We start from the raw sequence: 25,533 nt of genomic DNA on the forward strand, positions 1-25,533 counted from the left end.
GTTAGCGTACAGGGTTCGGTCTCAACTTTCGACCTCATCCAGTTTCGGCCGGCCCGAACCAAGTGGCTATACCAGTTGGAAAATGATACCAAAGTTTGGCATAACTTAGCCCGCAAATTTCCGGACGACATTCGTGCCCCCAGGTGCCGGCGCACACGAGCTCGGGCTTGTATCAAGCCTTTTTCAATCTCTGTTAGTTGGAATTTGATTTGCACCCCCCCCCCCCCCCCCGCGCGAGAGAGCCTCTATGCTATACAATTCTACAAGCTTCAAAAGAGCTCTTGTATATAAGGGGGGAAAATCTTCATTCCAAAGCAATGTGGGACAAAAGCACACTTTTTCCCTTCATTTTCCAACTCAAATGGGTCTACTTTGAGAATCAATATCTCATTCACCCATTATCCGTTTTGAGCGTACAATATATCGATCTCTTCGTCTCACTACGAAGAATCCGAATCCACTTTGACCCGACCCAAATCGGAAGTGGACCCCACTGATAATTGTACCACAAAATAGCCACTTAACATGCCATTTTATGCCATTTTAAGCTATTTTTTCCAACAATCCCCCACATGAATGAAAAATTGATTTTCGGGGTATTTTGAAATCGGAAACAACTGTGTTCAAATGGTCGATCCCTGCATAGGATAGGTAGGGAGTCACTATACCCTTTGAACCTTCCCTCGTAAAGACATGTTTATTCTACTGGCTGTACGGTAGAACGCGATGTCTTTGAACCGACTGCCGTTTGTGTAGACGATGACATATCTCACACAGGAATCTCCCAACCATGCTCTTGCTCTCATGAGTGTGCCCGTTTTGGTCGTGGGTCACCGTTCCTGGTTCTGCGAGAGTTTCTAAAGAATTGTGCCCAACAATTCTCCTTTGAAGCGACCCTCACTTCTCTCTAACATAGGTGATTCTTTCTCGAGTATCCCGCATACTCAAGAATCATTAAAGCATTAATATGCTAGCCTCTTGCAGGAGTCACTGTTTTAACGAGGAGTGGTAGGGAGTCCGAGACCCCCACAGTGACGCGCTCCGTTCCATAATTTAGTTGTCCCATTGAACCTAGGTGCCAGCTAGGTTGGGTATCCACTATAGAACTTTTTAGTCCAAGGGCAGTAGACCCATTCCTCGTGTCAACTTCTCCACAACTTCTCTTCCTAACCCTTTGGTCAGCGGATCCGCTATATTGTCTTTTGACTTTACGTAGTCAATCGAGACAACACCAGTTGTGAGCAGTTGTCTAATGGTATTATGTCTACGACGCACATGTCTAGACTTACCATTATACATATGACTCTGTACTCTCCCAATTGTGGCCTGACTATCGCAATGCACACATATTGGAGGTACCGGTCTTTCCCAATTAGGAATATCCTCTATAAAATGGCGTAGCCATTCAGCCTCTTCACAACCTTTGTCCAAGGCTATCAGCTCAGATTCCATCGTGGATCTAGCTATCACAGTTTGCTTAGAGGATTTCCATGCAACGGCTGCACCGGCTAGTGTAAACACGTAGCCACTCGTGGACTTAGAGTCCTTAATATCGGATATCCAATTCGCGTCGCTATACCCTTCAAGTACGGCAGGATATCTCCCATAGTGCAGTCCAAGATCACGAGTATACCTCAAGTATCTCATAACCTTTACTATTGCCTTCCAGTGCATGGCACCGGGGTTACTCGTATATCTACTGAGTTTACTAACCGCATAGGCAATATCCGGCCTAGTACAGCTCATAAGATACATCAAACTACCAATAACCTGAGCATATTCCACTTGTGAAATACCTTCTCCGTGGTTCTTGGTTAGATGAATGTTTGTATCAAATGGTGTCCTAGCCACTTGACTATCATCCTTGTTAAATTTCTCAAGGATTTTGTCAATATAATGTGATTGGCTCAACACGAGACCATCAGGTCTTCTAATGATTCTAATCCCGAGGATTAAATCAGCCAAACCCATATCCTTCATGTCAAATCTTGCATTTAACATGTTTTTGGTAGACTTGATCATCCGATCATTACTACCAACGATGAGAATATCATCGACATATAAACAAAGGATGACATAGCCGTCTATCGTTTCCTTAACGTAGACGCATTTGTCACTTTCGTTTATTTTAAACCCATTAGTTAACATCGCGTGGTCAAACTTCACGTGCCACTGCTTAGGCGCTTGTTTCAAACCATATAGCGATTTAACCAACTTGCACACTTTCCTTTCTTGGCCCGGAACCACGAACCCTTCGGGTTGTTCCATATAGATTTCCTCATCTAATTCGCCGTTTAGGAAAGCGGTTTTCACATCCATTTGATGAACTTCCAAGTTCCTCAACGCAGCTATGGCAAGTATCATCCTAATGGAGTTTATTCTCGTCACGGGAGAATACGTGTCGAAGTAATCGAGGCCTTCGCGTTGCCTGTAACCCTTGATTACAAGCCTAGCCTTATACTTCTCGATGGAACCGTCCGGTTTCATCTTCCTTTTAAAGACCCACTTAGATCCTAAGGGTTTACTACCCGGAGGAAGATCAACAAGTTCCCAAGTGTGATTCTGTAGAATAGAATCCACTTCACTTTTTATAGCCTCTTTCCACATTGGTCCTTCCGTAGAAGTCACGGCTTCTACATACGTTCGAGGCTCGTTCTCTATCAAACAAGATAGAAAATCGGGTTCATTTTCTAATAAACAAGTTAGAGTACCCGAATCGTACTCTAACAGATAAGTTAGAAAATCAGGACCGAATGATTTTCCAACTCTCGCCCGCTTACTGCGTCTCAGCTCGAGCTCGGGTTCTCTCTCGGATTCCCCACTATCATTATCCATAGTTTCGTCAAACGTTCGTTTTGACGTACTTGGTCCCTCATTGGACCTATAAGGAAATATGTTTTCGAAAAAATATGCATTCCTTGATTCTATTATCGTGTTCTCGTGTACATCCGGATTATTGGACTCGTGTACTAAGAACCGATAAGCACTACTATTATGTGCATACCCAATAAAGATACAGTCCACCGTCTTAGGACCTATCTTTACTTTCTTAGGTGTTGGCACCAAAACTTTGGCAAGACACCCCCACACTTTCAGGTACTGGTAGGAAGGTTTCCTACCGTTCCACAGCTCATAAGGAGTCTTATCGAGCTTCTTTCGGGGTACCTTATTCAAAAGGTAATTACTTGTCAAAATCGCCTCACCCCAAGCATCTTGAGGTAGGCCCGAACTTATAAGCATCGCATTCATCATATCTTTCAATGTACGATTCTTTCGTTCGGCAACACCGTTCGATTGAGGTGAGTAAGGTGCAGTACGCTCGTGTATTATACCTACACTCGCACAGAAGTCACCAATAGGTGCTTCGTACTCACCACCTCTATCGCTTCTAACCTTCTTAATTCTCCGATTAAGTTGGTTTTCCACTTCATTCTTATAAAGAACGAATTTATCAACGGCTTCGTCTTTGCTCTTAAGCAAATACACATAGCAGTATCGTGTGCTATCGTCGATAAATGTGATAAAATACTTATTACCACCTCTCGTTTGTATCGATCTAAAATCGCACAAATCACTATGGATTAATTCTAGTGGTTCAGTTTCCCTTTCAACCGACTTGAAAGGTACTTTCGTTAGTTTTGCCTCAACACAAATTTCACACTTGTTATTTGTGTCAATTTGAAAGTTAGGAATATGGTCCATGCTAATTAATCTACGCATAGAATTAAAATTAACATGACCTAGTCTACCATGCCATAAATTGGAAGACTCAAGCAAGTAAACAGAATTAACTTTGCTTTTATTGATAACAGGAATTACACTGAGCTTAAACAGCCCATCAGTTACATATCCTTTACCAACAAACATTCCTAACTTGGACAAAACTACTTTGTCTGACTCGAACACCATGCGAAAGCCATGCTTGTTCAACAGAGAGCCAGACACAAGATTCTTCCTCAGCTCAGGAACATACAGCACGTTGTTCAACGTTAGTTCCTTCCCGGAAGTCATCTTCAGAACCACCTTGCCCATGCCTTCCACAGCAGACTGAGCCGAGTTTCCCATCCACACCTTCTCACCTTCAACGGTCTCAAAGGTGTTGAACATTTCTCGGTTGCAACACAAGTGCCTGGTTGCACCGGTATCAATGAACCATTCACGAGGGTTTGAGCCCACGAGGTTCACCTCGGTCACCATAGCCGAAAGGCTAATCTCGACCTCTTTCTGATTGCTATCTCCAACAACATTGGCTTCAGAACTCTTGTTCTTCTTCCTTGGAGCCTTGCATTCAGATGCTCTGTGGCCACGCTTGCCACAATTGTAGCATTCACCAGGAAACTTGTTCTTGGTAATGCCACCTTTCGGACCTAGCTTTCGCTTGTCCTTCTTGTTCCTCCTGGAGTTCTTACCGTGCTCCACAACGTTGGCCTTAGCACCAACAACGATAGGAGCCTTCCTATCATTCGTCCTGTTCCCTTCCTCAATCCTGAGTCGCTGGATCAGGTCCTCCAGATTCATCTCCTTTCGCTTATGCTTAAGGTAGTTCTTGAAGTCCTTCCAACCTGGAGGCAACAAATGGATCACAGATCCCACTTGGAAGGCTTCACTTAGCACCATGCCTTCGTCACGGATCTCGTCAAAGATTAATTGCAAATCTTCTACCTGACTTAGCACGGTCTTTGAATCAACCATTTTGAAGTCGAGGAATCGGCCAACTACAAATTTCTTTGAGCCGGCATCCTCACTTCGGTATTTATGATCCAAAGCTTCCCACAACGCTTTTGATGTGCTTATCTTTCGATATACATCATATAGCGTGTCACACAATCCATTCAGGATGTAGTTTCGGCAAAGGAAGTCCGAATCCTTCCAATAGCCAACTGCCATCACGGATTGTGCATCTTGTTCCTTCAACTCAGGAACACTCTCGGACAAGAACCTTGCCAGGCCGAGAGTTGCTAGGTAGAACAACATTTTCTGTTGCCACCTCTTGAAGTTCGAACCAACACCGGTGAACTTCTCCGGCTTTTCAGCCGAACCACTCGGTACCGAAGGTACCCGAGACATGGGAATATATCCCTCACTGCTCCCACCATCTTGTGAACCAACGTTCACTGGTGTAGCTTGGGAATTAGCAACATTGTTGCCATTCCCTCCACTGTTATCCGCAACCACATTATTGTTGCCGTTTCTTCCATTGTTGTCCGCAACAACATTATCCTCCCCATCAATTGGCAGTACGGGATGCTCCATTTTCTTCAAGGAAATTTGGAGAAAACAACCAACGGGAAAACGAAGAGTAAGGTTTTAAGACTGTTGGTACCGTTGGTAGAAAAACAAATAATAATCAAATAAAATTGACTATTATTTTTCTAGAAAGAAGGGAAGAAAAGATGAAGAAATTTGGCTAGTGTTTGGTGTTGGGTTTTTGCAAGAGTCGAGTGATCACTCTTTCCTTAAAACCTTATTTGTCACCTCCCGTAGATGCTAGGAGCGTTGTGGCCTAGGCTTCCCAGGATAAAACTTGCTATGATCCAATGTTTGAGCATTCAAACAAAGGATCCGGCGAGCAAGACAATGGCTATGAACACAGTATAGCTAAAGAAAGAGTAGAAGCAGAGATTTTTGAAGCTGGAAAAGTATACTTTCGTGCTGTGTAAAGCTGTGTGTAAAACTCTACTGCCTCTACCCTCTCTTATATAGGGTTGAAGGAGCCAATAGCCTTTATTATGGCAATTAAAAATGACATTAAAGCTGCCCTCCAACAGCTATAACAGCAGGCCACTACCTGGGAATTGAATTCAGAATTCAAAATTGGAATTAATAGACAATTAATTCCGTAATAGATGAATTCAATCCCCTCAACGGTCAGAACTTTCGGGTTCCTGACCGTTAGCGTGGACTCTGTTGCACGAGAGTTGTGCTCTCGGTGCACCACAGCCTCTCGTGCTCTCTTGTAGCACGAGAGTAGGTGGCTGTTGCACGAGAGTTGTGCTCTCGGCGCACCACAGCCTCTCGTGCTCTCTTGTAGCACGAGAGTAGGTGGCTGTTGCACGAGAGTTGTGCTCTCGGCGCACCACAACCTCTCGTGCTCTCGGCGCACCAAAGTTTGGCATAACTTAGCCCGCAAGGCCAGCCAATTTCCGGACGACATTCGTGCCCCCAGGTGCCGGCGCACACGAGCTCGGGCTTGTATCAAGCCTTTTTCAATCTCTGCTAGTTGGAATTTGATTTGCACCCCCCCCCCCCCCCCCCCCCCCCGCGCGAGAGAGCCTCTATGCTATACAATTCTACAAGCTTCAAAAGAGCTCTTGTATATAAGGGGGGAAAATCTTCATTCCAAAGCAATGTGGGACAAAAGCACACTTTTTCCCTGCATTTTCCAACTCAAATGGGTCTACTTTGAGAATCAATATCTCATTCACCCATTATCCGTTTTGAGCGTACAATATATCGATCTCTTCGTCTCACTACGAAGAATCCGAATCCACTTTGACCCGACCCAAATCGGAAGTGGACCCCACTGATAATTGTACCACAAAATAGCCACTTAACATGCCATTTTATGCCATTTTAAGCTATTTTTTCCAACAGACTCAACCTATTAGAAAACACTTGACAGTATTACTCACGCCAATTCAGTCCAAGGCTAATATTAATAGAGGAATTTCATCAACAGTTCAAAACATGGTAATTCATAATCCACACCTTAACCAAAAGAGTTCTTAGATATAGATATACATAGGAGGAATATGTCACACAATATTTTCAAATAACTTTTCCAAATCACATCAATATCATATATAAGTTTCAAGTCTCATTTTCCAATAGTAACATAGATAGCATCATAACTTCATAATATATAAATATGGAGGTAGCCACATCAAATCGAAGAGTCATAAATGGAACAAGAGTAGTATACCCATATCTCAATAGTCAATCCAATGTCACCAATCATTATCACAAGTCTCACATGCAAGCAGATTAAAACCTTAAGTGTGCACACCCCCTAATTGGGATTTCAAGCCCAACGAGTAGTTACTAGCTCTAGTAACCCAAGGTATGTTTCAACCATGTTACCCCCAAAAAATCAATTCGGCAACCCGGAGCTTTCCCCACTACCGGATCAGCCTACAATGGTTGATCGGAGCTTCCCACACAACCGACCTGTCTAGAGCTTCCCACACTACTGGACCCATGGTAGGCAGAGCCTGGGGCCCGCAAATATCACATCAATCTAACAGAGTCACAATCCAACCCCCACACTGTCTAATATAAGTTTCCAAAGTATCATACTAGTTCAAATATAGATATGTACACAATCATTTCTCAAACTCTTTAAACATATAGTTATAGGATGCTATAGGATTCAATATATACAAAAATAAAAATAAAAAAAATTGGCATTTCAAAATAGGATTTTGTTAAGGAACACCACACATTTTACAGAAGAATGGTAGTTCATACATTTCACAATGGATCAGATTTAGAGAATAAGATACACTAAAACACAACGGGATTTTAGAAACAGATGCAAACAGAACAACTACTGTCCCAACGGGCTTGAGTGGCGGGCTAGAGGAACCCGCCGGCCTCTCAGTCCGTGACTAAACGGTAGGGAGTGGTGGGTTTCCCAGCCCTGCCACTCTCTCCAAAAATACACTAGTGGGGCTACCCGTGGACTAGTTCTATTAGGGTTACAACAGTAGCATTTTCAGAATAAAATAACACTTCAAACCTTCACATTTACAATGTGTCACACTCTACCCCCTTATAAGAAGCTTTGTTCCCGAAACTACAAATCATTTTGAACTAAAATTTGAAATCGAAAAGAGGAGTTTAAATTGTAGTAATAATATCATGAGGAATGAAATATGAAGAAAGGATTTCAACACAATTCTGAGGGTTCAACCAAACCAAGTCCAAGCGCCCAAAATCTACCCTCTAAACAAGAGAATTAACGCTAAACTTAAGACTTATCTAAAGCTTAAATTCTTACCTTGCTCAAATAGTGTTGGATAACGCCTTCTCATCTCATCCTCTATTTCCCAGGTTTATTCTTTGGGCACGTGATTGGACCACAGAACTTTCACCAATCTCACCGTCTTCCTACGTGTTTCCCATGTTTTGGTATCCGAGATTTTCACCGGCCTTTCTTCATAGGTTAAGGTTTCGTCCAATGCCATAACCTCACAAAGTTATACGTTGCTTTGATTAGTGTTGATGCTTAATTGAATAGGATTCCAATCACAATACTCATACTCACCTCGGGTTGAATCACGTGTGACGCGTCGTGCACATACTTATTCAACTGGGACACGTGAAATACATCGTGCACTCGGTCGGTAAGGCTAGACGATAAGCTACCTTCCCAATATTCTCTAGTATCTCGTAAACCCAATGAATTTGGGGCTTAGTTTACCTTTCTTTCCAAATCTCATCACTCACCTCGTGGGTGAGATTTTCAGTAATACCTAGTATATTCGGATATCTTAGTCCAAGCATTTAAATCTTACAATTATCAAATCTCAAAAGTTATTGTATTAACCTTTTCCCCTTCTTGGAACTCGGCTGGCTGTCTTCCTTGGTCGACATACGACTTCTGTCGATCTTGGGCAGCTTTCATCCTTTCTTGAATTAACCTAACCTTTTTTGTCGGTATTGTGGTCCCAAAGTTACTAGATTTACCAAATCTTCCCAACATAAAGAGACCCTACACTTCTGTCCATACAAAGCTTCATAGGATGCCATCTGAATGCTTGCATGATAACTGTTGTTGTAAGAAAACTCAATTAAATCTAAGTGCTCATCCCAAGATCCTTGAAAGTCTAGCACGCACACCCTCAACATGTCTTCCAAGGTCAGAATTGTCATCTCGGTTTGTCCTTCAGTAGATGGATGAAAGGTGGTACTCAACTTCAACCTTGATCCCATAGTTATTTATAACGCCTTCCGAAATTGTGATAAGAACCTTGAATCCCTTTAAGAAACAATATCACGCAATACTCCGTGATACTTAACCACTTGATTTACATAGGCTCTAGCCAACTGGTTCATGATCCAAGTTTCTTTCATTGCAATAAACCTTATGAGTTTAGGTGGAAGCACCCGGACGGAAAAGAGAAATCTGAAAAGCTAGATAGTGACGGAATATTGTGTCGAGCCTGAATGCGGTGTGCATTTGGGTAAATTTAACCGGGGAGGACCCTATAGAATTCAAGAAATAAAAGGAGAAGGTGGGAGAATGGGAAAGGGTGGGAACACGGATTTGCGGAAAAGGGCTGCCGGAAGAAGTGACATGGCGGGTCGTGACGGCCCATGAAAAAGAAGGGATGGTAGAAACACGAGGCCATGAAGAAAAAAGCATAGGGGCATAAGGAACCTGGGAGGAGACATCTCGGCCAGAAGGCCCCGCTTCTAGGTAGGCTTGTGGTGGCGCAGAGGGGTATTGCTCAGCTTGGCCCTCAAGTTGCTAACGTCTCCACTTAGTCACCGGAGAACTCCTCAATTTCGTAAAGGGTTGAGCAGTAAGAGGAAACCGAGGACCTGACCTCGACCTTGTCGTCGTAGTCCCTAACGGAGACGTTTTAGCTGTTCAAATTCGTCATGTCTTCTCCTTGAAGTAGGGCAAAGACATTTTAGAGCGGGGAAGCCAACTAAGCGGGAGAAATTCTTATAAACTAAATTAAGAGACAAGAAGAATACTGAGAGAAGATACTTACTCAAATTAAATGAGGCAGTTGGGTCCTAAAAAGTGCCTAAGCGTCTTAGCGAATAATTATGCTCGGGAAGCTCTCAAGTTGCTAGGAGATATACGCGTGAATAGGTTCCCCTATCACGCGCTATTTATAGAGAGTGAGCGGTTGGAAAATTTTGAAAATTCAAAACAGATCACGAGATCGAAGATGATCAATCGACAAGTGTCTAGTGGCCCGCGCGAACGGTGATCTATGTTTCACACAGTGTGCTCGCACCGTACTTGATCTTAACCATACGAAGACATTCCAAGAATTCTTTCTGGACCTTTAAAGCCCGAACCCTTCCTTTTCGAGTCAACGTTAGGCCATGGGTTGAGGGGGCTACTTGATAGGGAATATCCCCTGGGTGTACCGTTCCTTTACCGTTTCGTATATTAGCTTGATATATGATCGTCTCACCGTGGGGAGTATTTCCTGAGCATTACTGACCTTAGAACATACCGACCCGGCCTAAGTAAACATGGTGAGCAAGGTAGGGTCCATACTGTACCTGCCCGCCGCTCAGATTCACCCCGGCCATCCTAAGTCGGGAAGCGTCACTTGACCCCCGCTACTTGAGACCTTAACGATGTTCCTTCGACCCGGATTCAATATAATGGCCGCAAGAACGAGGAGTTCAGGAATCTCAAAACACGTGGAGGAATCAGTATCAAAATTAAGTTCTCCGCTTATTTGGTTTTACTCCCTATAGAAACAATTGTCCTTTTTTTAATCAATATTGCCTTCACTGAGACTTGATCTCACAACCTCCCACTTAAGGATGTAACTTGGTGCCATTATTAGTAGGGGTGATCACGGTTCGGTTCGAATCGAACCGTGCACTGTTGAACCGGAACCGGAACCAAACCGTCTGTACGGTTCCGATTCCGATTCCTAACCGGAACCAATATGGTTCCGGTTAAGGTTCGAGATGAAAAAGAACCGGCGGTTCCGGTTCCAAACCGGAAAAAATTAAAAATTATAGTGTTTTTTTTTTTAAAAAAAATAAATCTGGTTAGAACCGATGGTTCCAACCGGAACCGCAGGTTCTAAACCGGAAACGGAACCAGAACCTTACTATAAGGTTCCAGTTCCGGTTTGTCCATTTGCGAAACCGAAACCGGAACCGCGGTCACCCCTAATTATTAGACCACAAGGTTCTTGATACAATTGTCCTTAATTAAATTCACTTAAATTAATTACAGTTAATTCTATTTTGGTTCTAGATTTATACGTGACAATATATTTTTAGTTCTTTTTTTTATTCGAATATCCAGCTTTGATCCTAGTATTATTGTGACATGACCATTTTTTGTCCTACGCCAACAAAATCATTGAAATAATGTTAAATATAAGGGCATTTTGATCTTTTTTTTTTTTTTTTTTTTTTTTACAAAATGGATTGACTCGTTATATTTTTTTTATTATTTTTTTAAAAATCCCTATTTGAAGATCGAAATACCCTTGTATTTAAGTGCATTTAAATAATTTTGTTGATAAAGGAGTACCAAAACAATTATACGATAATAATACTCGAACCAAATGTGATATTTTGAAGGAAAAAAAAAAAAAAAAAAAGAGAACAAATAAAATGTCGCCTATAAATATAGAACAAAAAACGGAATTAATAAATTTGTTATTTACTACAACACAAAAAATTAATCAGTTTCTATGATATTGTCATATTGGACAAGGGAACGACGCGGACAAGTGACAAAGAGGCAAAAACTCTCAAGATAGAACAAAACTAACTCAGAAGTTTTCTAATTGTATTCAAAATACAATCACTTCTAGAAACAAAAGTCTCTTTAAATAGAAAAGTAGAAGAATTGAAGAGTTACAAATATTAAAAGCATGCCTGGAAATGCAAAATAAATATAAAGGGATCGGAGTTGAAAATATTAATGATATTTATAGCTAATCCAAATTTTTAATAGAAGTAACCACCTAATTCCATGCCTCTTACACTTCATGTATGCAATCATTTTATTTTTTTTTTTTTTTTGTTATTACCTCAATTCATGTTCCACATCTCAATACTTAGCTAGATATCCAAAAGCAATCAGTACTTGAGAGGTGATTTCTGAATCAGCAACAAACCAAAACATGCACTTCTTTAATAGCACCCTCTGTTCTGCAAAAGTTTGTAAACACACTTCACAGTATATTCCTTCATGCATCTACATGCACTTATGCATTACCAAACAAAACATACCATATATAGTTGTAAATTACTTTGGTGTAAAAAGATTACTTACCATTGACATGCGCAAAGCTAGCTAGTTTCTTCTTCTTCTTGTCTTTGATTTTCTTCGTTTGACCTTCATTGCTAGTTTGTATGCTTCTTCCTCAGCAAACCTTCTAATGAATTCTGGCTTTCCAGTCAGGAACATGAGACTTCCCATGAATAATCCAAAAAGAATACCACAACCATACCCCATTGCCACAACTTTTATTGTGCATCCGCTCAAAAAACTCGAATCATCTTCTTTGTAAAAATCCTTTGGTGCAGGAAGTTGTGGTGTCACACTATCCCCACAGCTTTGTGACAAAGGCTTTCCTTTCAAACCATCATTTCCTTGGTATGAATTTGCTTCAAATGTATTGAATTGTGGGCCTTGAGGTATGCATCCCACAAGCTTATTATGTGAGAGATTCAACACTTCCAGAGTTGTAATTCTTGTCAATTGCTCAGGGATAACTCCACCAATTTGATTCAAAGAAAGGTCTAAGGATTCCAACATGGATAAATTTCCAAGAGACATTGGGATGTGTCCAGTGAACTTGTTACGTGATAAATTTAATTCACGTAATGCAAGAAGATCTCCAATGCTATTTGGAATATGCCCTTCAAATTTGTTGTTTGAGAGATCAATGGTAATAAACATGCTAAATACTCTTACAAGTTCACGCTCTTGCCCCTTCACACTCACAATCATTGAATCTTCATAGTACCAGGGATCTAAAATGTCTTCACCAGTATTGTTCAAACCAAGGTACATTTGTGATTTATCTTCAACAACATTTGTCATGGCTTTAAAATTCTTGAAAAGCCATGTGGGTAAATCCCCTGTGAATCCATTAGAGGAGAGGTCAAAGACACGAAGTTGTGGAAACAAATGCCCTTTAATCCTCCTATTTCGGATGGAACCACTCAGCCGATTAAATCTCAAGTTAAGAACCTTTAGATTTGGAATAACTCTTAACCACATTGGAAATGTACCACTCAAATTGTTGTGTCCAAGATCAAGAACTTCTAACCCTTTACAATTGATTAAAGATCGTGGCACTGCACCCTCTAATTGGTTATCATACAAACTAAGTCTGCTCAATGAGTTGCAAACCTTAAATTGTGTTGGGATTGGCCCATAAAATTGATTCTGGTGCAAATCTAACACAGACAGATCTTTGTTTACCAAACATTGAGGTATTGGCCCAGTAAACAAATTGTTTGCCAAATCCAAAATTACGAGAGAACGTAAATTGCAAATGGTTGAAGAGATAAGATTTGATGTTGGATTTCCACTATCAAACATAAGTGTACCAATGAAATTGTTTGTGGAAAGGCGTAGGACTACAAGTTGTGTGAGGTTTCCAATTATTTGAGATATTGGACCACAAAAGTTGTTTCTTGACAAGTCTAGAATTTTCAAATTCATCAAGTTTCCTATTTGAGGTGGAAGTGTTCCAGTGAAATTGTTATAGGAAATCTGAATATATGTGAGGCTTGTGAGGTTTCCAATAATCTCAAGTATTGGTCCATAGATATTGTTTTTTGACAATTCTAGATTTTCCAAACTTTTCAAGTTTCTTATTTGAGGTGGCAACATCCCGGTGAGATTATTATTGGAAAGCACTAGATAATAAAGGCCAGTGAGGTTTCCGATGGCTTGTGGTATTGGACCAGAGAAGCTGTTGTTTTGGAAGTCTATAATAGTCAAATAATGCAAGTTTCCAATTGGTTGAAGTATTCCATTAAAATTGTTGTTCAAAAGGACAAGAAAATTGAGGTTTGTGAGGTTTCCGACTGTATGAAGTATTGGACCATAGAAGTGGTTGTCTGATAAGTCTAGCTCATTCAAATTCCGCAAGTTTCCAATTTCAGATGGAATACTGCCATTGAAGGAATTGTCTCCAAGATCCAAAGTTGTTAGCTTGGTCCAATTGGAGATGAGATGGGGTGAAATATTACCGGGAATAAAATTACTTGATAAGTCCAGATTAGACAATTTGGTCAAAGAAGACAGTGATGAAGGAATAGTTGAATTCAAGAGATTATGGCTAATGTGCAAGACTTGAAGATTTTTGAGTTGGCCTATAGAATATAGGATTTCACCTTGGAATTGATTGTGTGACAATAGAAGATGTTTGAGGCTAGACAGATTGTTAATGTTAGGTGATAAAGGCTCGGAAAATTCATTGTAAGAAAGATCGAGATGCTCAAGCTTCTCCAAGTTGGTGAACAATGACTCAGGAATTGATCCATTCAAACCGGTTGCACTCAAATCAAGATAAGTTAGGTTGCGAAAACATAGTATGAAATCAGGGAACGATATCAATGTAATCCCGGCCAAACTGAAATGTCTCAGCATAGGAAAACTCTTAACTTTAGACAACCAGTCATCAGAAGCATCTAAAAACAGATTATTATTCCCAAAGTCTAGGAACCATACCTTTTGAAGGTTTCCAATCTGATGAGGAATAACTCCCCTCATATCGTTGCCACTAAGGTCCAGGTACTGAAGCTCTCTCAAGTTCCCAATCTGATGAGGAATAACTCCCCTCATATCGTTGCCACTAAGGTCCAGGTACTGAAGCTCTCTCAAGTTCCCAATCTGATGAGGAATAACTCCCCTCATATCGTTGCCACTAAGGTCCAGGTACTGAAGCTCTCTCAAGTTCCCAATCTGATGAGGAATAACTCCCCTCATATCGTTGCCACTAAGGTCCAGGTACTGAAGCTCTCTCAAGTTCCCAATCTGATGAGGAATAACTCCACTAATGAACATGTTTCTATTAAGGTTGAGGTGCTGAAGCTCCGTCAAGTTCCCAATCTGTGGCGGTATGTTTCCATGAAACCAATTGTAGCTCAAGTCCAAGAAGACCAAGTTGGATAAATCACCGATGGCAGGAGGGATTGATCCATTGAATAAGTTTTCACTGATGTTGAAACCAGTGAGGCTAGGAAAAGAAGTGAAATTGAGGTGGTGAAGAGTACCACAGAGATCAACATTAGGAAGATTGATCTCCGAGACAGCTCCACCACCATTGCAGACAATGCCCCTCCAATTACAAAGGTTTCCTAGGTTGGATAGTGACCATGAATTGAGTGGAAAAGAGAACCCGTCATCACACACTGACAGCCCGCTCTTCCATTTCAGAAGAGCTTCAGCTTCCGTTGTTGATGCTATCGTCTCCAGTGCAAAGAAACAAGGCATCAACACAAAGATGAGCGCTGCATAATTCCAATGAAAATTTCCCATTTTTTTTTTCCTTTTGTTGGTATGACAAGTTATGATACCAAGAAAGATAAGGAACCTTTTAAAGATGAAACCACACTGCGTGATGGATGGGGTACATTGACCATTTGACCCAAGACTTTTACCAATTTTTGCATTTTATTTTACAAAATTTATACTCCGTATTAATTAGCTTTAGTTCATCGTTGTATCGTGGATTGTTGATTGAGTATAGGGTTGTTCACAAAAATACATTGTAGAAGTACGTTTTCCATAATAAATGAAGTATATTTACATGATTTATGTTCAAACTTAATAAAAAACGATAATGATTTAAGTAATAAATAAACTAAATTATATATGATATTTTAAGAATTAAATTGAGCATAAGACCACATGTAATTTTTTAATCATTTCAATAGGTCACATACATGCGTTTATTTTAACACAAATATAAAAAGGTAGAGTGTTTTCTATGCATTAATCCACCAATTGTTATAGCATAGAACAGGGTTCATATTGCATTGTGAATCTTGGTATACAAATTATGTACCTACAATTAATAGTTTATGTACATGAAAACAAACAACTTGATAATTGATAACACATGATATGATAGTTACAAGTACATAAACTATCAACTGTAGGTACAGAATGGGTCAACTCTAAATACAGAATCTAAAGATTATTTTTCAACCAAGGTCTACAATACAAGGTAGACCTTGATCCATGGTTAATTTGCCTTAATTCACAACGACGTCTGTAAAAATTTCACTACTGAAAATTATGGAATTTTCGACCACCAGAAAAGGCTGAAAGTGATCTTAAATTAAGTTGAGAGCAAAAAGTGGTCGAAAATAACAACAAAGGTTTTTTCCGGATACCAAAAGTGGTCGGAACAAGACTATCGACTTGATTTAAAAATTACTTTCAGGTGGTCGGAAATTCCATAATTTCCAGTAGTGTTTAATGGTAAGAAATATCACAAAAGTCATTTTCAAGATGTCCACGCCATATTATCCCAACATATTAAAGGTAGAGCGTATTAAAGGTAGTGGCGTAAACACTACGAACATGTCAAGAAAACCAAATGTAAGGGCAATGATGATTGTATTTTGTCGTATAAATTGAGTTATTAAGGAGAATGAAAAAGTAACATATGACTCAAAAATCCTATTCTATTTTTCTTTTAAAGACATTGTAGAAGCTTCTGATTATAAACTAATTATTATAACATAATATACGTTAAAACTCAATAAAAAATAAATAATGATTTAAATATAAATTATATATGATATTTTAAGAATTATATGGATCGGAAGCTAAGAGTGTTTTCTATGCTATTCACAAGATTATTATTAGTTGTCACATTAATGGAATTTTTTGACCATAAAAAATACAATAAAAGTTATTTTCACAACGTTGTCATCATATAACCACATTAGTGTAAAGATAGAACAGTTAATATTACAAACATATCAATCAAACCAAAAGGTAACGGCAATGATGAAAGCTCAACAAGCTATCTAGATGAATTATAAAGTTTTTTTTAGCTTGAAAAATATGATAAAAGTCATTTTCAAGATGTTCTCGTTATATAATCACAATAGTATAAATGTAAAACCATAAAAATTACAAACATATCAAGAAAATTGAAATAACAACAATGAAAGACCAACAAGTTAGATAATTGTGAAGTTTATGACCGTTAAAAATACAGCAGGACTCATTTTTAAAGATGCATGTTTTCATTGATCAAAACATACTAAATTAGGTGAAAGTGCAATAATTCGTAAAGACTATGAATGGACCAAGTCAAAGCAAAGGCAAAACGTAAAGACTAAACCCTAAACCCTGACCCCACGTCTCCGCCTACTAAATTATGTGAAAGACTGAGAAAGTGCAATAATTCCATGCTGACACCATTTTTAAATTTTTGCGTCCAAGGCCGATTTTTAGTTTTGTGTGGCCCGTCCTTAAAAAAAATAATATCCTACTAAAACGTAATCTTTTTTAATAATAATAAAATGATTTTTTTTTTTAAAAAAAAAATGAAAGATAAGCACAAGTTGGAGATGGATTGAGTTGTAGATAATTAGGTGTGTAAATATCCTCAAGTTTAGCTAAGATCATAATATATCTCACCTCTGCCCACATCTTACTGTGAATTGAGCTTTTAGTCAATCTAAGAAAACCCAAAACAAAAGTCTAACGTGGAAAGTACATAAAGATATCATCAAGTAAAAGAAAGCTAATCCTATACACATTAAATAAAGATTTGGAAAACTTTAAGGGGTCGTTTACTAACTTGGAAAAATGGAGGATTTTCCAAAAAAATGAAGAATTGAAGAAGTGGAAAAATGAAAATTGGAAAACTTGTTTACTAAAATCATTCTTCCAAATTCTTACTCTATCTCCATTCTCCATATTTCTTAAGGATTTTGGAGAAAGAAAAAACCAACTTCTCCATTTGGAGGAATGGAAAGACATGTGTGAATAGTGCCAGCTTTGAGGTCCAGGGATCGATTCCTGCTAATTGTGTGTCCCTTTTCTCCTCTTCTCCTTGCTGAGTGCGCGTCCCTTTTGGTCATGCATTCTCATTATTATTATACATTTTTTTTTCCCCCTCATTCTTATTGTTATTACTAATTACTAATTAAATTTTTATTATCAATAAATTATTATTATCATTTTTTCTTTTCTTTTTTTCCCCTAATCCTTATTGTTATTACTAATTAAATTATTATTATGATTTTTTTTCTTTTTTTTCCCTCAACCTTATGCACACCAATTTGTATTTGTTGTTGTTATTGTTATTATTATTATTATCTTTTTTTCCATTTTCCTTTTTCCTTCTCTTTATGCACACCGATTTGCTGCTGTTGTTGTTGTTATTATTATTATTATTATTATTATTATTATTATTATTATTATTATTATTATAACTTCCATTATCTTTTCTACTATTGTTACTATGTACATGCATCCACCATATATTTTCTTATATTCTTCAACAAAATATATATATATATATATATATATATATATATATATATATATATATATATATATATATATATATATATATATTGGAATTATATGTTAGTTATTTCCTAACGTATAAATATCAAATTTATAAAAATATTTTACATTATTATTATTATTATTATTATTATTATTATTATTATTATTATTTACAATAATTTAAATATCTAAAATCTAAATAAATTTAAAATTTTAATATAAAGTACTAATATTTGGCCCTTAGTAATAAAATAAAAATTTAAGAAATTAAAAACGAGTGGAATGGAGAAATATAAAACTGGAAGAATGGAGAAGAAAAATTGGAGGAATGGAGAAATGGAAAATTGGAAGAATGGAGAAGGAAAACTGGAGAAATGGAGAAATGGAAAAACAGAGAAATAAAGTAAATGACCCCTACAAATGAAAAAACAGAGAAATGAAGTTAACTTCCACATTTCCAAATCGCATCATCAATAAAATTCATAAATATCTATTCTCTACAAAGTTATGATGAAACCAAAATTAAATTCTCTAGTAGGTATAAGTTCTCCGCTTATTTGGTTTTAGAGCAAATACCAATTTTAGTCCCACGAGTATGGATAAAGTGACAATTTTGGTCCACTACAGATGTTTAATCCCTACCAATTTTCATATACGACTATTGTTTTAGTACCAATTTTCATCCACGATTATTGTTTTAGTGTCAAAATTCATCACGCCGGTCATCCCTTTGTTTAAGACATGCCGAAATATGAAATTATTAAGGGTATTTTTGTCATTTTCAAATTAAGATCTCAATTTGAGTATGAAAAAAAAAAAAGATTTAAGCCTTAACATCTATCCCAATTCGCAGTTCTTCTCCTCAAATTGAGATAGGATGATGAGGAGAACTGCGAATTTGGATCGATCTTAGGGCATAAATTCACTTATATATTTATGCTCAAATTGAAATCTTAAGTTGAAAATGACGAAAGTGTCCTTTTAATTTATAGATTTCGACATGTTTTAAACGAACGGGTGACCGACGTGATGAATTTTAGCACTAAAATAATAGTCGTGGATGAAAATTGGTAGGAATTAAACATGTGGACCAAAATCGTCATTTTACTAATACTCGTGGGACTAAAATTTGTATTTGCTCTTTGATTTTATTACTCCCTATAGAGACAATTGTCAATTAAATTCACTTAAAATTAATTAGAGTTAATTCTATTTTTTGTTCTAGATTTATATGCGGTAATATATTTTTAGTTTTTCTTATTCAAATATCCCGCTTTGATCTTAGTATTATTCAATTTTTTTCTAAAAAATTTTATAGTATTATTTTGTTTCTAAAATTTAACTTAAATAATATTAGATTCTTTTTATTTATTAAAAATTAATGTTTTGTGTGTGTGTGTGTGTGTATATATATATGAACTGTATCACGATAAAAACTAAAAAAACCTTAAGTACACCCAGAAATGTATAGGATGAAATGAACATGGTTATATTTTCCATGATGCGTGAAACCGACGACTAATAAGTTAAAGTGGAAACACCATAAAGAGGTTAACAAAAAGATACCTACTCTGATCTGGTCATATAAACTTGAAAGACCCGTTAGAATACATGACAAATTTAATTAAAAACTCAATGCCCGGTAAATGACTTTTTGGTATAATTTTAAATTTTTTCATTGACTTAGTTATTTGATATGATCAAAGAATTAATATAGGTATGTATTTGGTAAATTGAAATTTTGATAATTATTTTTGGATTAAAAAAAATACTACCTTGAACAACCTAAATTTTTTGAGAAATAATTATACCAAACTCATCTAATAATGCCCCCATTATTTCTCTTCTCAAATTGTAGCATCTTTTCCACTCATTTTTTGAACATTTTATTCCAACTCACATATTTTCACTTAATGTGTTTGTTTATGAAAAATAGTGAAAATAATATTATTTAATCACTTTATAAATGTATAGTTCACAGGTCATGTTTATTAAAAGGGAATTCTCGCCCGAAAAAAATTCCTGAAAAATCTCCTTCCACCACCTATGAGTACGACACCTGGTTTGACGTACCAACCCGACCGCCTTTGCTAGGCGGGCAACCTGGTCCACACAAATTCAACCCTTGTTGAAGGATCAGGCTACTAAGTTTCTCATATCTTCTAAATAACGCGGTTAAATTGTAAACTCCGAGTGCTAAAATATATTTTTAATTGGGTACCGTACTCGGGGCTGGGTATCCATTAGATAGTAGCACTATAATTTCGAACATGCGTGAAACCTACGGCTAAAGTGGAAACACCATAAAGAGGTCAACATAAAAAAAAAAAAACTAACCTACTCCGGTCCTATAAACTTGAAAGACCCGTTAGGATAGATAATGACTTATGAAAATGATTTCAGTTCCTAAGAGTATTTTATGAGCAACAATTCACAAGGTTATTGGCGGTTAATATAAGTTTCTAAAAATTTTGACAGTGAAGAATACGTTAGAAGTCATTTTTAAGATGTTTCCATCATGCATGTATGTATGTGAGCACAACATAATAATAAAGGCAAATGGTACCGTAAAGACTACGAAGTGGCAGTCAAGAAAATTAATTAAGGACTATGTGAGACCATCTAAGATAAGTTATAAAGGTAGGCAAAATTTAATCAATTGTCGAATGCTTAACACTAAGACTAGTTTCTAACTAAATTGGTAGAGTTTAGTTCTTGTGCTAACGTGTTGTAGTGCCGTGAGTGTAGGGCAAAAAATATGTTGGAAAAATAATATAAAATAGTATTGGAAGTGGCTATTTTGTGGTACAAATATTAGTGAGATCCGCTTTCAATTTGGGTCGGATAAAAGTAGACTCAGATTTTTCATAGTGAAACGAAAAGATTGATATATTGTATGCGGCAAATTATGCCCTGGAAACGTGTTCACCGAGAATGGTGAACACAAGGCCAAACGACGTCGTTTTTAGACAAAAAAATAAAAATAAAAAAATTCGCGGTTGTGGAGTTAACGGCGCGCGTTGATCAAAATTATGAATTTTCTGTTATGAGATTATGAATTTTCATAAAATTCATAATCGCATAACAGAAAATTCATAATCGCATAACAGAAAATTCATAATCGCATAACAGAAAATTCATACTCACATAACTGAAAATTCATAATCTCATAACTGAAAATTCATAATCTTATAACAGAAAATTCATAATCTCATGGTTCCAAAGTGAATGTGTAGGCATGGTTCCAAAGTGAATGTGCAGGCATGGATTCATAATTTATGAATGTCCGTGATTTCGGACGGGAATGTGTAGGCATGGTTCCAAAGTGAATGTGCAGGCATGAATTCATAATTTATGAATGTCCGAAATCATTGTTCACCTCAAATTAAAGTGAAACCGCAAAATGTGAAAATGAAGAAGAAAAGTCACGCAATTAATTAAGGAAAAAAAAAAAGATAACGGTGTACTAACACCGTTAGAACCGTGTTCACCATGAATGGTGAACACGGTTCCATGGCATAACGTCCCATTGTATGCTTAAAATGAATAATGAGTGAATGATAAATTGATTATCAAAGTAGATTCATTTGAATTTCAAAAATGAAGGTGGAATGATTTTAAAGTATCCTTTGTCCCATAATGATTTGGGAAATGGGTTTGCACACTCACGGTGGGGCGGGTTAGGGCCTAGAGTTTTTTACCCGCAAAAATGCGGACCTCGCAGACTACCTGGGCTAGCCCACACGAGTCGCGGGCTTTTCATAAATTTTTATATATATATAACACTAAAAAATTTAAAAATGTAAATTTTTTAAATGTTAAACATGAAAAAATTTAATATTATTTAAATAAAATTATTTGAATATAAAATAATAAAATAATAATTTTTTATTTTTAAAGTTAGACTTGCGAGCCCGCATGAGGCAGGTTAGAGTTGTGTAATCCTAACCCGCGAGCTTCACAGGCCGATCAGCGAAAATAAACTCGCGGTGGGGTGAGCTGACCCAGGCTCTCCAAATACTTGTACACTAGACTAGCTCTAACATTGCTATCAATTTAATTTGCTATGAGCTTGACTAACACACTAATGCATTACCAAACAAAAACATACCATATATAGTTGTAAATTGCCGGTGTAATATGATTACTTACCATGGGCATGCAAAGCTAGTTTCTTGATCTTCTTCTTCTTGTCTTTGATCCTCTTCGTTCAGTACTGGAAATTATGGAATTTCTGACCACCTGAAAGTGATCTTAAATCAAGTTGAAAGCAAAAAGTGGCCAGAAATAGCAGTAAATGTTTTTCCGGATACCAAAAGTGGTCGAAAACAAGGCTTTCAACTTGATTTAAGATCACTTTCAAGTGGTCGGAAATTTCAAAATTTTTAGTAGTGGTTTGAGCTTCACTACTAGTTTGTATCCTTCTTCTTCAACAAATCTTGTAATGAATTCTGATTTTCCAGTTAGGACTTAGGAGCATGAGACTTCCCACAAATAATCTAAAAAGAACGCCACAACCGTACCTCATTGCCACAACTTTTACCGTGAATCCACTCAAAAAACTTGAATCATCTTCTTGATGGAGATCTTTTGGTGCAGGAAGTTGGGGTGCCATGCCATTCTCACAACCTTGTGACAATGGTTTTCCTTTCAATCCATTATTTCTTCGGAATGAATTTGCTTCAAATGTATTTAATTGTGGGCCTTGAGGTATGCATCCCACAAGCTTATTATGTGAGAAATTCAACACTTCAAGAGATGAAATACTTGCTAGTTGCCCAGGGATTGGTCCGCAAATTTGATTTGAAGAAAGGTCTAAGGATTCAAGTACAGATAAATTTTTAAGAGACGCTGGAATGAGGTCGGTGAACATGTTGTGTGATAAATTTAATTCACGTAGTGCAAGAAGATCTCGGATGCTATTTGGAATATGGCCTTCAAATTTGTTGCATGAGATATCAATAGCTGTAAACGTGATTAGTATTTTAACAAATTCACGCTATTGTCCTTTCATTCCTATCACTAATGAACCATGGTAATAGTACTTGTTGTTAACCTGCTTTAGGTACATTTGTCCTTGTGGTATTCTATCTTCATCTTCATTTGCCATTGCTTTAAAAATCTTAAAAAGCATTTTAGTCAAATCTCCTATCAATTCATTGTAAGAGAGGTCAAACACACGAAGTTGAGGAAACATGTATCCTTTGATACTCGTGCTTGCTATGGAACCGTTCAACTTGTTAAATCTTAAGCTCAAAACCTTTAATTTAGATTTTGATCGAAGAACTCCTAACCACATTGAAAATGTGCCATTCAAGTTGTTATGTCCAAGATCAAGAACTTCCAACTCTTTATAATTGATTAAAGATCGAGGCCGGCAATGTTCCCTCTAATTGATTTTCACGCACATTAAGGGTGTTCAAAGAGTTGCCCACCTTAAAACTTGTTGGAATTGGCCCAAGAAATTGATTACGATGCAAATCTAACATAGAGAGACTAATGCTTCCTAAACATTGAGGTATTGGCCCAGATAATGAATTGTTTGCCAAAGCCAAAATTTCGAGAGAATGTATATTGCAAATGATGGAAGAGATAAGCGTTGGTGTTAGATCCTCATTCTCATAAATATAGCTTAGATAACTTTATCAAAGATGACAGTGACGAAGGCAATGCTCCAAAGAGTGAATTGAAACTCAGAGTTATGAAAATGAGGTTAGTGCAACGACCAAGCTCAAAAGGAATTTCTCCTTGAAAAGAATTGTAGGCCAGTCCAAGGAATTTGAGGTTTGCCAACTTGTTAACGTTAGGTGATAGAGGCCCGAAAAATTCATTAGAAGAAAGATCAAGACGCTCAAGTTTCTCCAAAGTGGTGAACAATGACTCAGGAATTGATCCATTCAAATAGTTTCAAGACAAATAAAGATCGTTGAGGCTTGACAACTTGATGTTAAGTGATAGAGGCCCGAAAAATTCATTACCAGAAAGAACAAGATGCTCAAGTTTCTTCAAAGTGGTGAACAATGACTCAGGAATTGATCCATTCAAATCGTTTTCAGACAAATCAAGATTTTTGAAGTTTGACAACTTGCTAATGTTAGGTGATAGAGACCCAAAAAAATTCATTATGAGAAAGATCAAAATGCTCAAGTTTCTCCAAAGTGGTAAACAATGACTCAAGAATTGATCCATTGAAATAGTTATAAGACAAATCAAGATAAGTTATATTCCTACAACCCAATTTGAAATCAGGGAACCTTGGTCCAAATTCATTCCCAAAGAAACTGAGATGTCTCAGCATAGGAAAACTCAACTCTAGACCAATCGGGAGCTTCCAAGTCAAAATTGAATCCAAGATCCAGGAAGCATACCTTTTGAAGATTGCCAATCTAATGAGGAACAACTCCACCAAAATAGTTGTTGTAAAGGGAGAGTTACTGAAGCTCCCTCAACTTCCCAATCTGTGGCGGTATGCTTCCATAGTTCCATCAAACAAATTGTTGCTCAAGTCCAAGAACACCAGGTCGGATAAATCACCGATGGCAGGAGGGATCGATCCATTGAAGTGGTTTCCACTGATGTTATGTTGAAACCAGTGAGGCTCGAAAATGAAGTAAAATTGAGGTGGTGAAGAGTACCAGAGAGATGAGCATAAGGAAGATTGATCTGAGAATTGAAACAGCAGCTCCATCACCATTGCAAACAATGCCCCTCCAATTACAAAGGTTTCTTAGATTGGACAGTGACCATGAATTGAGTGAAGAAGAAGAAGAAGCTAAGGCAGGGTTGTCTTCCATTTGAGAAGAGCTTCAGCTTCTGTTCTTGCTGATGTTGTGGTCTCCAATGCAAAGAAACAAAGTGGCAGCAGAAGAAAGACGATCAGTGCTATATACTCTCAACTGAATTACTTTCATTTCACAAGGTGATGTAAAAGAAACAAAAATACAATCTAGTCGTACTTAGCTGTATTTCTAAATTTAGTTGGTGAAGAGAGTTGAATTGTTTGATCCCTCCATGCAGGATTATTTTATTTTTAAAAAAGGATTATTTTATTTTTTAAAAAATAGAGGGGGCAAACGTGTATTTTATATCTACTATATCAATATATCTAATCTAAATCTAAAAACATAATAAGTGTGAATGAAAGTTATACTCTTTATTTATGTCTGTTTTGTCCGTTAAGTTTTTTTATACATTATGCTATAAAGGTTGTACTTTATAATATTTTGGACAAACATACCCCTACCGTTATAACTTTCGTTATCTTTTCCACTATTGTTACCATGCACATGCATCCACCATATATTTTCTTATCT

General features: G+C 37.4%; 2 protein-coding genes and 1 long non-coding RNA gene across 4 annotated transcripts in view; 1 reads left to right on the forward strand and 2 right to left on the reverse strand.

The window, feature by feature from the left end:
* LOC109173708 overlaps positions 1-74 on the forward strand; it is a 15,892-nt gene extending 15,818 nt beyond the window's left edge. The window contains exon 3 of the long non-coding RNA XR_002052947.1: positions 64-74. This is a non-coding gene — a long non-coding RNA (uncharacterized LOC109173708). The remainder of the gene's footprint in view (positions 1-63) is intronic.
* Positions 1-13,685, reverse strand: part of LOC109173705 (receptor-like protein 12) — a 14,657-nt gene extending 972 nt beyond the window's left edge. The window contains exons 1-2 of one of the 2 annotated variants that reach the window (XM_019322989.1): positions 11,996-13,685; positions 11,742-11,871 (exon numbers count right to left, since the gene is read on the reverse strand). In XM_019322989.1, coding sequence (XP_019178534.1) covers positions 12,017-13,567 — 1,551 coding nt within the window. In that variant the 5' untranslated portion in view covers positions 13,568-13,685 and the 3' untranslated portion in view covers positions 11,742-11,871; positions 11,996-12,016. Of the gene's footprint in view, positions 1-11,741 lie in introns of those variants that run through there. The other variant, XR_002052945.1, reaches the window with a different exon arrangement.
* The window catches only part of LOC109173487 (probable LRR receptor-like serine/threonine-protein kinase At4g36180), a 32,786-nt gene extending 17,512 nt beyond the window's left edge, over positions 1-15,274 (reverse strand). Inside the window, exon 1 of the mRNA XM_019322726.1 lies at positions 13,838-15,274. Within this exon, the coding sequence (XP_019178271.1) occupies positions 13,838-15,220 (1,383 nt within the window). The 5' untranslated portion in view covers positions 15,221-15,274. The remainder of the gene's footprint in view (positions 1-13,837) is intronic.
* Between the last annotated feature and the right edge of the window lie 10,259 nt (positions 15,275-25,533).

The sequence above is a fragment of the Ipomoea nil genome, unplaced genomic scaffold, assembly GCF_001879475.1.
Source record: "Ipomoea nil cultivar Tokyo-kokei standard unplaced genomic scaffold, Asagao_1.1 scaffold0482, whole genome shotgun sequence".
Taxonomy (NCBI): domain Eukaryota; kingdom Viridiplantae; phylum Streptophyta; class Magnoliopsida; order Solanales; family Convolvulaceae; genus Ipomoea; species Ipomoea nil.